This window comes from Hylobates moloch, unplaced genomic scaffold (genome assembly GCF_009828535.3).
Source record: "Hylobates moloch isolate HMO894 unplaced genomic scaffold, HMol_V3 SCAFFOLD_3, whole genome shotgun sequence".
Lineage (NCBI taxonomy): Eukaryota > Metazoa > Chordata > Mammalia > Primates > Hylobatidae > Hylobates > Hylobates moloch.
Genome location: NW_026652278.1, coordinates 17,001,928 through 17,016,666, shown reverse-complemented (window position 1 = coordinate 17,016,666; position 14,739 = coordinate 17,001,928). Strand labels below are relative to the sequence as shown.

The following is a 14,739-nucleotide window of genomic DNA, read 5'->3' as shown; positions in this document are numbered from 1 at the left end:
GGTATAATAAACTTGGCCTTCTGGAAGTCACAGGTCTTTACAGTTACCTTTCTGTAAGAATAAAACCAACCTACTTCCCCCATGAATCCATGACACCTTAACCTAGAGTGACTTATACAGTCACTGGTGGTGATGGACATGTTGCACACTTCCGGTAGTTTCTGTGTCTGCAGCTTTAGTCAAGAATAGAACATACCTAACTGGTAACTATTTTTTACTTGCCAGAGATGATATCACCGGAAATGTAGTCATCAGAGTGTATTGATCGCGTACCTATTATGCTTCATGTCTACTCAGTCAAAGACTGCTAAAAGGCCTAGATAAACCTTGATACTTTAATTCACCCTTCCTCTCGATAACCTGTTCTGTACAATATTGACATCATTTCCTGGTTTCTATCCTTGTGGCAGCAGAATCTAAGCTGTCTTCTTTTGATCCCATGATACTGTATGGAGTTGCCCACGTTTATGTTGAAAAGCTACTTTAGAGGGTTGTGCCAGAGTGAATGTGAAGTGAACGAAGGTGTTTTCTCTACCTGTTCTACTTGATTAAACTCCTCAGTGATCTCAGACAAGATCACCCATATCAGCATACCTGGATGGAAAACAGATGGCAGATGGCAGGGAGACATGTGCAATGTATGATGTGAATAAACTCCTTTTCACACTAGCATGACAACAGATGCTCAGACCCCACAATGCCTGTCAGAATGCCACTTGGAGGTTTCTCAAACTATTCTCAGGTTCAGAAAAGAATAAACAAATTTTTTCGGACTAAATTCCCTCCAAAAGTTTTTTCAGATGTAGAAACGGGACTATAGTAGGTGTTTGAGGCACTCCAGCTGGGCCTAAGAGCGTTGAAATGAGTGAGCATCTGGATTATCTTAGAGACATAGATGGAATCATGTTTTTGTACTTGGATTGGATTATTTAGCAGAAAAATGCTTCCTAGAAGGCCTGAAGACAATTGATTTTATTGCCCATTTCAGCAAATCCCACATCTGGTTTGGGCCCTGTCAGCAGAGAACACTGTAATCAGAACATCACTTGAGAGCCCAGTGGCTAAGCACCTAACTTCAAAGGCCATGTGGGTTTGAACCCTGGCTCCAGGATTCATTAGCTGCAGTACTTTTTGGCAAGTTACTTGGCCCCTCAGAGTCCCCTTTTCTAATTTTTAAAATTAGTACCTACCTCACAGTGTTGTGAGAGTTAAATGAGCTACTCTATAAAGTGCTTAGAACAATGTCTGGCAAATAGACAGATAGGAGTGTTAGCTATTATAATTACTGAGCAAGCCAACTTATGACTCATAACCATTAGCTTACAATCTTGGAGACACTTTACCTAGCCAGCAAATTGTATGATTAATTGCATTACTATTAAACACAGGTAGCCAGAAATAGGCTGTTTGTTTGAATTTCATAAATATCTAAGTATGTTGCTTCCAGGTTATAGGATTCACCACTGTCAGACTTGCTATTTGCTGATTTAAGTATTCATTTTTTCCAACAGAATTGCTTATACTTATGCCTTTTATTGTTTTAAATAACAAAATCACTTAAATTTATAGTCTCCTAAAGTTTTTGAGAGTTTTGTTATTAAGGCAATCCAACAAAATACAAGAAATACAAAAGAAATATTTGACATAATCATATAAAATTATCTCCAATATGCTGGTGTATTTCATGTGATGAGATTCTAACCTCAATTCCTTACTTATAAAGTGGGGTGGACAACCTCCATTTTTGCCATGTTTTTGGCATGCTTCTAGGCATGTTTTAATTCTCATGAATTACACTGATCACTGAGAAATATATTATACAAAAATAAGATTTACTGAAATTATGATTTAAACTTCCCAACACTGTCTTGCAAATATTACTTTAAAAATCAAATATTTTTTCTTTCCTTGTGTTGAATTTGTATACTGCATTTTATAATGCATTAGCTTTTTGAGCTAGATGTGGTGGCTCGTGCCTATCATCCCAGCGACTTGGGAGGCTGAGGTAGGAAGATCACTTGAGGCCAGGAGTTCAAGATCACCCTAGGCAACATAGTGAGACCCTGTCTGTAAAAAATTGTTTAAAATTAGCCATGTGTGGTGTCATGGGTCTGTAATCCAACTACTCAGGAGGCTGAGGCGGCCAGATGGCTTGAGCCCAGGAGTTTGCAACTGCAGTGCGTTATGATGGAGTCATTGCATTTCAGCCTGGGCAACACAGTGAGACCCTGTCTCTAAATAATAATAATAATAATAATTTTTGGTACTTTTATAATATGTAGCAGTAACTATTTAGTAAAAATATATTAAAGAAGGTTGCTAAAAATCAAATTTAGTGAAAGACTTTTGAGCAGATTTAGAATAGGTCTACTAACGATTAAATAATTTTTAATTATTATTTTTCCTTAATCTCTTTCTGCTTGAAACAGGAGATCAGTGCGGTTAATTCTTCAACTATCCAAGCCTCATATTTTGGAACAGACAAGATCACCCGTATCAACATAGCTGGATGGAAAACAGATGGCAAATGGCAGAGAAACATGTGCAATGTATGACATGAATAAGCTCCTTTTTACACTAGCATGGGAGCTTTACGTTTAACATGAATGTAATTTGCAAGGTATTGATGTATATTCATGGAAATCTTCCATTCAGTTATCCACAATTATCCGTGTTCCAGGGTCTCAAATGAGTTATCCATTTCCCGTTTATTTTTATTATAAATTGCACAGATTACAAGGGAAGCAAATTTATATAATCACTCTTAAATAAATTCTTCTCTTGACAGAAGATTAAATGGTATGATCAATTTCTCATTTAATTTAAGAAAAACAATTTCCAAGTTAACTCCATGAAATTAATCTTTCTCTCCTATACTTAAGATTAATAGACTTCTAACATCATAATCAATTAAATATTTATAAGGCCATATAATGAAGATAACATTAGTACCTATCTCACTGAGTGAGAATTAAATTTATATATATAAATATATATATTCAGTATATATAAAATACATATATATAAATTTAATTCTCAGTGAGATAGGTACTAATGCATAGGTGCTAATTACTAGTGTGTGTGTGTGTGTGTGTGTGTGTGTATGGGTTAGGACATATATATATATGGGTTAGGACAGAGCTTAGCCTGTAGTAGGTTCTCTATTAACACCTACGTATTACTCCATTTTCATACTGCTATAAAGAACTGCCCTAGACTGGGTAACTTATAAAGGAAGGAGGTTTAATTGACTCACAGTTCAGCGTAGCTGGGGAGTCCTCAGGAAACTTACAATCATGGCGGAAGGCACCGCTTCACTAGGCAGCAGGAAGGAGAAGTGCCAAGTGAAGGGGGAAGAGTCCCTTATAAAACCATCAGATCTCATGAGAACTCACTATCACGAAAACAGCACGGGGGAACCGCCCCTATGATTCAATTACCTCCACCTGGTCTCTCCTTTGACACGTGCAGATTATGGGGATAATGGGGATTACAATTTAAGATGAGATTTGGGTGGGAACACAATGTCTAACCATATCAACCTACTAGTATAATTTCTTATTATGGAATCAAGTGTTGAGACACGTCGCTTTCCTTGAACACTTATTTATTTAATATTTATATGAATCTTTGTGCCAGGTGTTGCTACAGCTGGAAGATATAAACTGCATTAATTTAGATTGGATCAACGGTTCACGGGAATACATCCATGCTGTAAACAATCTCCGTGTGGTTGGTGCTGAGGTGGCTTATTTTATTGATGTTCTCGTGGTAAGAACAGTTGATTTTTTTAAATTACACTGAATTGGTTTTGGATATTAACACTCAGAAGTTGGGACAATTTAATGTCTTTTTTTATTGGCTTAGACAAGTACTGAATGTGTGAAATAATAAGCATTTGTATATGGCAGACAAAAAAGAAAGTTTCTTCGTAGTAAAGAGTCTGTGGTTATTTGAAGCACCACTAGGTGGCAGTGTGTCTACACAGGCTCATCACTAAAAACTGCCCCCGCAAGGTCACTGCCCTGGTCAGCACGTTGGACCATCTCAATCAGTTTCATCATATTGTAAATCTATCCTTAGAACTATAAATGGTTATCATCTTTCAAATATTATTTGTTTAGAATATGACATGTTTTTTCACACAAAAAGAGGGTTCTGTGCCTGTGAAATAGTTAGGTCTGTAGGCCAGTCCAGACACAACTATTTAACCCACATATTCTCTAAAAGAATAAAATAGACCTTGCCATTTATTAGGCCTACACTCTGCGACATGCACGAATCTCCAAATGCTTTCCAAAAAGTAATTTCCCACCTCAAAATGCAGTGTAGTAAAATCTAAAGATGCATAATCCTTTCAGATTTTTAAGGAGGGTTCATTCATTCATACAACAAATATATATTTCACTCTGCACTTACTGTGGGCTGGGCATGGAAGATATGACTTGTATGTAAGACAGTGTTTCTGCTGTGACAAAATGTACACTCTAGTAGGCAATGGAGGCACACACAGAAACAAATGAACAAGAAAATGTCAGTTGGTGACAAGTAATGGGTGAAGAAAATGCAAGGCAGTAGAATGGAGAATGGCAGGAGCAGAAACAAATTGTATGAGCAACCAGGTTAGGTGATATTTGAACATTGACCACTGTCAGTAAACATCCTGAAGAAGGAATTAGGGATCCAAAGACTCATTTATGCCCCGACACTTCCCTATCTTCTCTTTCCACTCTGTCAGGGAAGACTAAGGTACAAGATCTTTAGAGAAAGTCTTTGTGTACAAAGGATGAAATCAGATTCATCTTCATCTTCTCTTTAGAAAAAAAAAAGCCAGCTGTAAGCTTTTGTGAGTTTCTTTATTGACCTTAGGGCCTGAGCTGTGGGCTTTCCTATGTCCAGTAAATAAATAATAGTGGTTCATAGGAAGCTGACAGGAGATGTTTGCAGAACTGAAGGGAAAAATGTTTGTTGAATTCAATGTTCACTGAATTGAATAGGCCACCTTGAAGTGGGAAAAGGGTTTAGGGTGAGTGGGCTCCAGGGCCTCTGGGGATAATTCAGGATTCAAGCTTAAAGAAGGAGCAGCTAAAGGAACAGCTGAGTCTCTTCTCCACCTCTCTTTCTGTCATCTCATCACAAGTTACTAGGCCACCACAATTCACCACCTGGACTGGTTCCGGGGCAAGCAGGTGCTTGGGAATGGGGTAGGAAGATGGGGAAGAAGGAGAGGAATTAAGGGGATAAGGGCTGAGAATGATCTCAAATACCAACCTATATAAGGAGATAGGAAAGAAAATAGACATTTAAAATAGTGGCAACAGTCGGTCAGGCGTGGTGGCTCATGCCTGTAATCCCAGCACTTTGGGAGGCCGAGGCGAGCAGATCACAAGGTCAGGAGATCGAGACCATCCTGGCTAACACAGTGAAACCCTGTCTCTACTAAAAATACAAAAAGTTAGCCGGGCATGGTGGCGGGTACCTGTAGTCCCAGCTACGTGGGAGGCTGAGGCAGGAGAATGGTGTGAACCCAGGAGGTGGAGCTTGCAGTGAGCAGAGATGGTGCCACTGCACTCCAGCCTGGGCGAGAGTGCGAGACTCCGTCTCAAAAAAAAAAAAAATAGTGGCAACAGTAGAGGAAGGGATGTCCTAATGACCATGTAGCATTCATTGGCAGTTATTCACATATGTAAATGAGAGAGAAAATATTCTTTGTTCCGTGACTTATAAAACTGTCATAACTGGTGGAAAAAATGGAACATTTGATCAAATGAAAAATGTATGCAAGTAAAATCAAGTGCTTGATTTTTGTGATAATTATGAGAGCCTGAAACTTAGGTGAAACTAAAAATGCTTGCTCAGGAGTGACATTATTAAGATAATAGAATAGGGAGACCTAGATCCTTCTTTCTCCAACAAGCACAGTGAGTCAACAATAACAGACAAATTTTCTTCGTGAGAAATTAAGAAACTAGTTGAGAGGCTCTTACACCCTGGGTAAATATAAAACCAGCTACAATGAAGGCCAGAGGAAAATCTGACATACCTTCTTGTCTTAACTTCTACCCCTGACCCAGCACCATATGATCTGAAGGAAACTCCTAGCTTCCCGCTTCACCCTGTGAACGAAAAAAGTGGGACTTTATACCCAATGTTTCAGCTTTTCTGCGGGCTGCTTAGGGTAATCACTTCAATCTCACACGTCTTGGAGCATTGATAGAACCCAGAATATTTTAGTATCTAGGGGCCAATGAGAACAAAGATGGGAAGAAAGACGGCATTCAAGCAGTCACTATAGCCCCTTCCCCTAGCTCAGTGCAGACAAAGTGATTGGGTAGAATACCTTAGATTCCATGTTTTCTTTGGGAGGAAAAGAGTTAGACTGCAAATCAAAAGTTCCAACTTTTCCAGGGGCTGCCTGAGAGACTGATTTCTGTCTTGACTCTCTTGGAAGTGCTGACAGCACTCAGCTTACCCTAGATGCTTGAGGGCTGCTAAGAATGAAGATAGTGGTTTTGACCAGCACAAAGTTTTGACAGGTGCCCAGAATTGTTGGCTAGGCTCATTGGTGAGAGTCTTCTCCCACAAAGAACAATCCACGAACACCCTCGCAGAGGTGGCTATTTTTTCTAATGTGCAAATACCAACATAAAGAGTCAAGGAAAATGAAGAAACAATATATACCAAAGAAACAGATTCATCTCCAGAAACTAACCCTAATGAAACAGAGATATATGATTTAACTGACAGAGAATTCAAACTAACCATTATAAAAATGTTAAATGAGGTCAGGAGAATATTGCATGAACAAAGTGACAATTTCAACAAGAAGATTAAAAAAATATAAAAAGTACCAAACAAATCTTGGAGCAAAAGAATATAATAATTGAAGTCTGGGCATGGTGGCCCATGCCTGTAATCACAGCACTTTGGGAGGCCAAGGCAGGCAGATCACTTGACGTCAGGAAGTCGAGACAAACCTGGCCAACATGGTGAAACCCCGTCTGTACTAAAAATACAAAACATTAGCTGGTCATGAAGGCATGCACCTGTAATCCCAGCTACATGGGAGGCTAAGGCATAAGAATCGCTTGAACCTGGGAGGCGGAGGTTGCAGTGAGCTGAGATGGTGCCACTGCACTCCAGCCTGGGTAACAGACTGCACTCCAGCCTGGGCAGCAGAATGAGACTCCATCAAAAAAACAAATAAAATGAAAGAGGAAGGAAGGAAGGAAGGAGAGAGAGAGAGAGAAGGAAGGAAGGAAGGAGGGAGGGAGCGGGGGAGGGAGGGAGGTAGGGAGGGAATGAAAGAAAGAAAGAAAAAGAAAGAAAGAAGAAAGAAAAGAAATAGAAAGAAAGAGAGAAAGTATGTGGAAATATAAAACTCTCTGGTAAAGGTAAACATATAGACAAATACAAAATACTGTAACGTGTGTGTAAACTACTTTTAATTCTAGTATAAAAGTTAAAAGACAAAAGTATTAAGAATACTTAATACTTACAAAAATATGTTAATGGATACACAATAAAAAAGATGCAATTATGACATCAATAACATGAAGGATGTGATGTGAAGGAGTAAAAGTGTAGACTTTGGGGTATGTGATTGAAATTAAGTTGTTATCTCCTTAAAATACACTATTATACTATTATAACTGTAAGATATTTTATGTAAACCCTATGGTAGTCACAAAGAAAGTACCTATAGAAAATACATGAAAGATTTAAAAAAGCTATCAAAGTAGATTAATATAAAAAATCAACAAAACACAAAGGAAGACAACAAGAGAGGAAAAGAGGAACAAAAGAACTATAAGACAGAAAGGTAGGAAACAATTGTTTAAAATGGTAATACTGCTCAGATGTGGTGGCTCATGCCTGTAATCCCAACACTTTGGGAAGCTGACGTGGGAGGATCACTTGAGGCCTGGAGTTCAACACAAGCCTGGGCAACATAGTGAGACCCTATCTCTATAAAAAGGTGTTGTGTTTTGTTTTGTTTTGTTTTGTTTTGTTTTGTTTTGTTTTGTTTAGGACTGGGTGCAGTGGCCCACACCTGTAATCCCAGCAATTTGTGAGACTGAGGCAGGCAGATCACTTGAGGTCAGGAGTTCAAGACCAGCCTGGCCAACAGGGTGAAATCCCATCTCTACTGAAAATACAAAAATTAGCTGGCCATGGTGGTGGGTGCCTGTAATCCCACCTACTCAGGAGGCTAAGGCAGGACAGTTGCTTGGACCTGGGAGGCAGAGGTTGCAGTGAGCCAAGATTGTGCCATTACACTCCAGCCTTGGCAATAGAGCAAGATTCCATCTCAAAAAAAAAAAAAAAAATTCTAATTAGCTGGACATGGTAGCATGCACCTGTAGTCCTAGATATTCAGGAGGCTGAGGCAGGAGGATTCTTTGAGTCCAAAGGTTTGAGGGTACACTGAGCTGTGATAATGATCTTGCCACTGCACTCCAGCCTGGCTGGCAGAGCAAGACCCTGTCTCAAAACAAGACAAAACAAACAAAAAACAATAGTAAGTTCTTCTCCATCAATAATACTTTAAATGTAAATGTATTAAACTCTCTAATCAAAAGATATAGAGTGATTGAATAGATAGTTTTGAAAAGATTTAACTACATGCTGTCTACAAGAGATTCATTTTATATTTTGGAGACACATGGGTTTAAAGTGAAGACATGGAAAAGAATAATCAATGCGAATGGTAACCATAAGAAAACAAATGACTGTACTTGTATCTGACAAAATAGACTTTATGTCAGAAAGTATCACAAGTGACAAAGGTCATTATATAATGGTAAAGGAATCAATTCACCAGGAATATATAATAATTATAAATATATATGCACCCAACACCAGAATACCTAAATATATAAAGCAAACATTGACAGAATGGAAGGGAGAAATACACACCAGTGAAATAATGGTAGGAGCCTTCATTATCTGATTTTCAATAATGGATCAATCACCTAGATGGAAAACAAATAAGAAGAAAACTTATTTGAACAACAACTTCAACAACACTATAGACCAAATGGACCTAACACATGTGCATAGAATATTTCACCCAACAACAGCAGAATACACTTTCGTCTCAGGTACACACAGAACCTTCTCCAGGATAGATCACAAGTGGGGTCAGAACAAAATCTTAGCCAACTCAAGAAGATTGCAGTCATACCAAGTATCTTTCTTAACCACAGTAGAATGAAACTAGAAATCAATAGCAAAAGGAAAACTGGAAAATACACAAATATGTGCAAATTAAACAGAAAACTTTTAAACAACCAATGGGTTAAAGAATAAATCAAAAGAGAAATTATAAAATACCATGAGACAAATGAAAACAAAAATGCAACATGCCAAAACCTATGGGATTCAGCAAAAGCAGACTAAGAAGGAAGTTTATAGTGATAAACACCTGAATTTAAAAAGAAAAAAGCTCTCCATTCAACCACCTAACTTTACACCTGAAAGAACTAGATCAAGCTTGCCCAACCCACAGCCCAGAACAGCTTTGAATGTGGCCCAAAACAAATTTGTAAACTTTCTTAAAACATTATGAGATTTATGCATAGACCTTATTTTTAAGCTCATCAGATACCATTAGTGTTAACTTATTTTATGTGTGGCCCAAGACAATTCTTCTTCCGCTGTGGCATGGGGAAACCAAAAACTTGGATACCCCTGAACTAGATAAAGGAGAATAAACTTATTCTAAAGTTAGCAGAAGAATGGAAATAATAAAAATTACAGTAGAAATGAACAAAATAGTGAATACAAAAACAATATTAAGAAATTGTTTGTTGAAAAGATGAACAACATTTACAAACCTTTAGCTAGACTAAAAAAAACTTGAGAAGACCAACATTTAAAAAAAGAAGAATTAAAAAGGAGACATGACAATTGAAACCACGGAAATAAAAGGAACATGAGACTAGTATAAATCATTACACAACAAAATTTAAGATAACCTAGAAGAAACAGATAAATTCCTAGAAATATACAACATACCAAGGCTGAATCATGAAGAAACAGAAAATCTGAATAGACCTGTATTAAGGAAGATACAAATAAATGGAAAAACATCCTGTGTTCATGAATCAAAAGAGTCAATATTATCAAAATGTTCATACTACCCAAAGCTATCTACAGATTCAGCGTAATACCTATCAAAATTCCAGTGGCCTTTTTTAAACAGAAATAGTAAAAACAATTGTGAAATGTACATGGAAGCACAAAGGACCCGAATAGCCAAAACAATCTCGAGAAAGAAGAACTAAGCTGGAATCATCACAGTTCCTGATTTCAAAATTTATTTAAAAAGTACAGCAATTAAAGCAGTGTGGCACTGGCATAAAGACAGAATAGAGATCTCAGAAGGAAGCTCATGCATGTATGGTCAACTGATCTTCCACAAGGGTGCCAAGAATACACAATGAAGAAAGGATAGGCTCTTCCTACAACTGGCATTGGGAAAGATGGATATCCACATAAAAAGGAATTAAATTGGACCCTTATCTTACCTTACGCTATACATACACACACACAAATCAATTTGAAACAGATTAGAGACAAACATAACACCTAAAACCAGAAAACTCCTAGAAGAAAACATAGAAGAAAAGCTTTATGACATTGGACCTGACAATGACTTCCTGGATATTTCACCAAAATCACAGGCAGCAAAAGCAAAAATAGACAAAGAGGAGGACATGGTTTGGATGCGTGTCCCCTCCAAATCTTATGCTGAAATGTGGTCATCAATTTGGAGGTGGGAATAGTGGGAGGTATCAAATCATGGGGGTGGATCCCCCATGAATGGCTTAGTGCCATCCTCTTGATGATGAGTGGGTTCTTGCTCAGTTAGTTCACACAATATCTGTTTGTTTAAAAGAGCATGGTACCTCCCCACTTACTCTCTTGCTCCTACTCTTGCCATGTGATACCCCAGTCCCACCTTTGCCTTCCACCATGATTGCAAGCTTCTGGACATAAGCAGATGCTGGCACTATGGTTTATGTATAGCCTACAGAACCAGGAGCCAATTAAACCTATTTTCTTTATGAATTACCCAGCCTTAGATATTTCTTTATAGCAACACAAGAATGAACTAACACAAAAAAAAATTAGTAAAAAGGAGCAGGGCATTGCTATAAAGATACTTCAAAATGTGGAAGTGACTTCAGAGCTGGGAAATGAACAATGTTGGGAGAGTTGTGGGGCTCAGAATAATACAGGAAGATGAGGGAAAGTTTGAAACTTCTTAGAGACTTGTTAAATGATTGTGACCAAAATGATGATAGAGATATGGACAGTGAAATCCAGGCTGATGTAGTCTCAGATAGAAATGACAAAGTTATTGGGAACTGGAGTAAGGGTCACCCATGTTACACCCTACCAAAGTGCTTAGCTGTAGATCCACACCCTGGGGATCTGCGGTATGTTGAACTTAAGAGTAATGACTTCAGGTATCTAGCAGAAGAAGTTTCTAAGCAGCAAAGCATTCAAGATATGACCTGTCTGCTTCTAACAATCTACAATCAGATATGGGAGCAAATAAATGACTTAAAGTTAGAACTTATATTTCAAAGGGAAGCAAAACATTGAAGTTTGGAAAATTTGCAGCCTAGCCTAGCCATGTGGCAGACAAAGAAAAAGCTTTTTCAGGAGCAGAATGTAAGTGGGCTGTGGAGCAACCACTTGCTAGAGAGATTAGCATGACTAAAAGGGAGCCGGGTGCTACTATCCAAGACAATGAGGAAAAGGCCTGAAACGCATTTCAGACATCTTTGAGGCAGTCCCTCCCATCACAGGCCCAGAGGCCTAAAAGGAAAGAATGGTTTCAGAACCCAGGCCTAGGGTCCCACTGCCCTGCTCAGCCTTCAGGACACTGTTCCCTGCATCCCAGCTGCTCAGGCTCCACCTTCAGCTCTTAGGGCCCCAGATACAGCTTAGAACACAGCTCTGGAGGGTGCAAGCCATGAGCCTTGGCAGTTTTCAAGTGGTGTTAAATCTGCAGATGCTCAGAGTGCAAGTGTGAAGGAAGCTTGGCAGCTTCCACCTAGATTTCAGAGGATGTATAGATAAGTCTGTGTGCCCAGGCAGAAGCCTGCTGCAGAGGCAGAGCCCCCACAGAGAAACTCTACTAAGGCAATGCCAAGAAGAAATGTGGGGTTGGAACCCCCACACAGAGTCCCCACTGGGGAACTGCCTAGTGGATCTGTGGGAAGGGGATCCTGCCCTCCAGACCCCAGAATGTTAGATCCACTGGAAGATCCATGATTATAAAAACTGGCATGCACTCATCTCCAACCCCAGAGAGCAGCATGTGGGTTGCACCCAGAGAAGCCACAGGGGCAGGGCTGCCCAAGGCCTTGGGATCCCACTCCTCACACCAGGATGTGGAACACAGAGTCAAGGATTATGTTGGAGCTTTAAGATTTAATGCCTGCCCTGCTGGGTTTCAGATTTGCATGGGGCCTGTTACCTCTTTCTTTTGGCCAATTTCTCTTTTTTGGAATTGAATTGTTTACCCAATTCCTGTACCACCATTATGTCTTAGAAGTAAATAACTCATTTTTTATTTTACAGGCTCATAGGTAAAAGGAACTTGGCCTTGAGTCTCAGATGAGACTTTTGACTTTGAACTTTGAGTTGATGCTAGAATGATTAACATGTTGGGGGAATAGTAAGAAGGGATGATTTTATTTTGCAATGTGAAACGGACATGAGGTGTAGGGGGCCAGGAGTGGAATGATATGGTTTGGATGTGTGTCCCCTCCAAATCTCATATTGAAATGTCATCCCCAATTTGGAAATGGGGCTTAGTGGGAGGTATTAGATCATAGGGATGAATCTCTCATGAATGGTTTAGTGCCACCCGCTTGGTGATGAGTGAGTACTTGCTCGGTTAGTTCACACAAGATCTGATTGTAAAGAGCACGGCCCCTCCCCACTTGCCTCTTACTTATGCTCTCACTCTGTGATACACCAGCTCCTCCTTTGCCTTCCCCGATGATTCTAAGCTCCCTGAGGCCTCACCAGAAGCAGATGCCAGCACTATGCTCTGTATATAGCCTGTGGAACCATGAGACAATTAAACCTCCTTTCTATAAATTACCCAGCCTTAGATATTTCTTTATATTAATGCAAGAATGAACTAACACAGGTGACTACATCTAAAAAACTTCTTCCCAGGAAAGGAAACAATTAACACAGTGAAAAGGCAACCTATGGAATGGGAGAAAATATTTGCAAACCATATATGTTGTCATATATACGATAAGGGTTTAACATCCAAAATATATAAGGAACTCCAACAACATAATAACAAAAAGACAGATAACCTGATTTTAAAATGGGCAAAGGACTTAAACAGTATTTTTGTTTTTTTGAGATGGAGTCTTGCTCAGTCGCCCAGGCTGCAGTGCAGTGGTGCGATCTCAGCTCACTGCAAGCTCTGCCTCCTGGGTTCACGCCATTCTCCTGCCTGAGCCTCCCGAGTAGCTGGGACTACAGGCGCCCACCATCACGCCCGGTTAATTTTTTTTTTTTTGTATTTTTAGTAGAGATGGGGTTTCACCATGTTAGCCAGGATGGTCTCGATCTCCTGACCTCGTGATCCACCCGCCTTGGCCTCCCAAAGTGCTGGGATTACAGGCGTGAGCCACAATGCCTGGCCTAAATAGTCATTTTTTAAAAGAAGACATACAAATAACCAACTGGTTTATCAAAAAATATTGAGCATTAATAATCATCAGGGAAATGCAAACCAAATTCATGGCGAGATACTACCTCACATCTTTTAGAATGGCTATGATCAAAAAAAAGATGATAAGTATTGAGAATTGGGAGAAATTGAAACCCTTGTACACCGTTGGTGGGAATGTAAAATGGTGCAGCCGTTATGTAAAACACTATGAAGATTCCTCAAAAAATTAAAAATAAAACTACCATATGATCCAGCAATCACACTTCTAGGTACTTATCCAAAAGACTGAGATCAGGATCTAGAATAGACAGCTCCACTTCCATGTCCATTGCAGCATTATTTGCAATAATCAAGACATGGAAACAACCTAAATGTCCATGAACAAATGAATGGATGAAGAAAATGTATATATACACAATGGAATATTATTCAACTTTAAGAAAGAAGAAAATCCTGACATATGCAACAAAACAGATGAACCTGTAGGACATTATGCTAAGTGAAATAAGCCCATCACAGAAGGACAAATATTGTGTGATTCCACTCACATGAGGCATCTAAAATAGCCGAACTCACAGAAGCAAAGAATGGAATGCTTCTTTCCAGGAGGTGGGGAAAAGAGAAGAGAAATAGAGTTGCTATTCAATGGGTATAAAGTTTCAATTATGCAAGATGAGTAAATTCTAGAGATCTTCTGGACAACATCATGCCTGTAATTAGCAAAACTGGGTTATACAATTAAGATTTTGTTAAGATGGTAGATTTTGTGTTAAATTTAGTCTGATATTTAAAAACATTTTTAAATGCTTGCTTCTTTGTTTCCTATCACACTTTTGTTTTTGTTTAAACTCTAGATGTATAATCTACTTGTGAATATTCTTATTTGTTTTTGTTTTTAATTGACAAATAATAATTGTACCTATTTATGGGGTACATTGTGATGTTTTGATATATGTATACAAGTATACATGGTGGAATGATTACATCAATCTAATTAACATCTGTCACTTCACATCTTC

At 38.8% G+C, this 14,739-nt stretch overlaps 1 protein-coding gene across 1 annotated transcript in view; it reads left to right on the top strand.

Annotated features, from left to right (window-relative positions):
• Window positions 1–14,739, top strand: part of PNLIPRP3 (pancreatic lipase related protein 3) — a 52,496-nt gene that overhangs the window by 13,439 nt on the left and 24,318 nt on the right. The window contains exons 3-4 of the mRNA XM_032169757.1: window positions 2,430–2,549; window positions 3,640–3,771. Coding sequence (XP_032025648.1) covers window positions 2,430–2,549; window positions 3,640–3,771 — 252 coding nt within the window. The remainder of the gene's footprint in view (window positions 1–2,429; window positions 2,550–3,639; window positions 3,772–14,739) is intronic.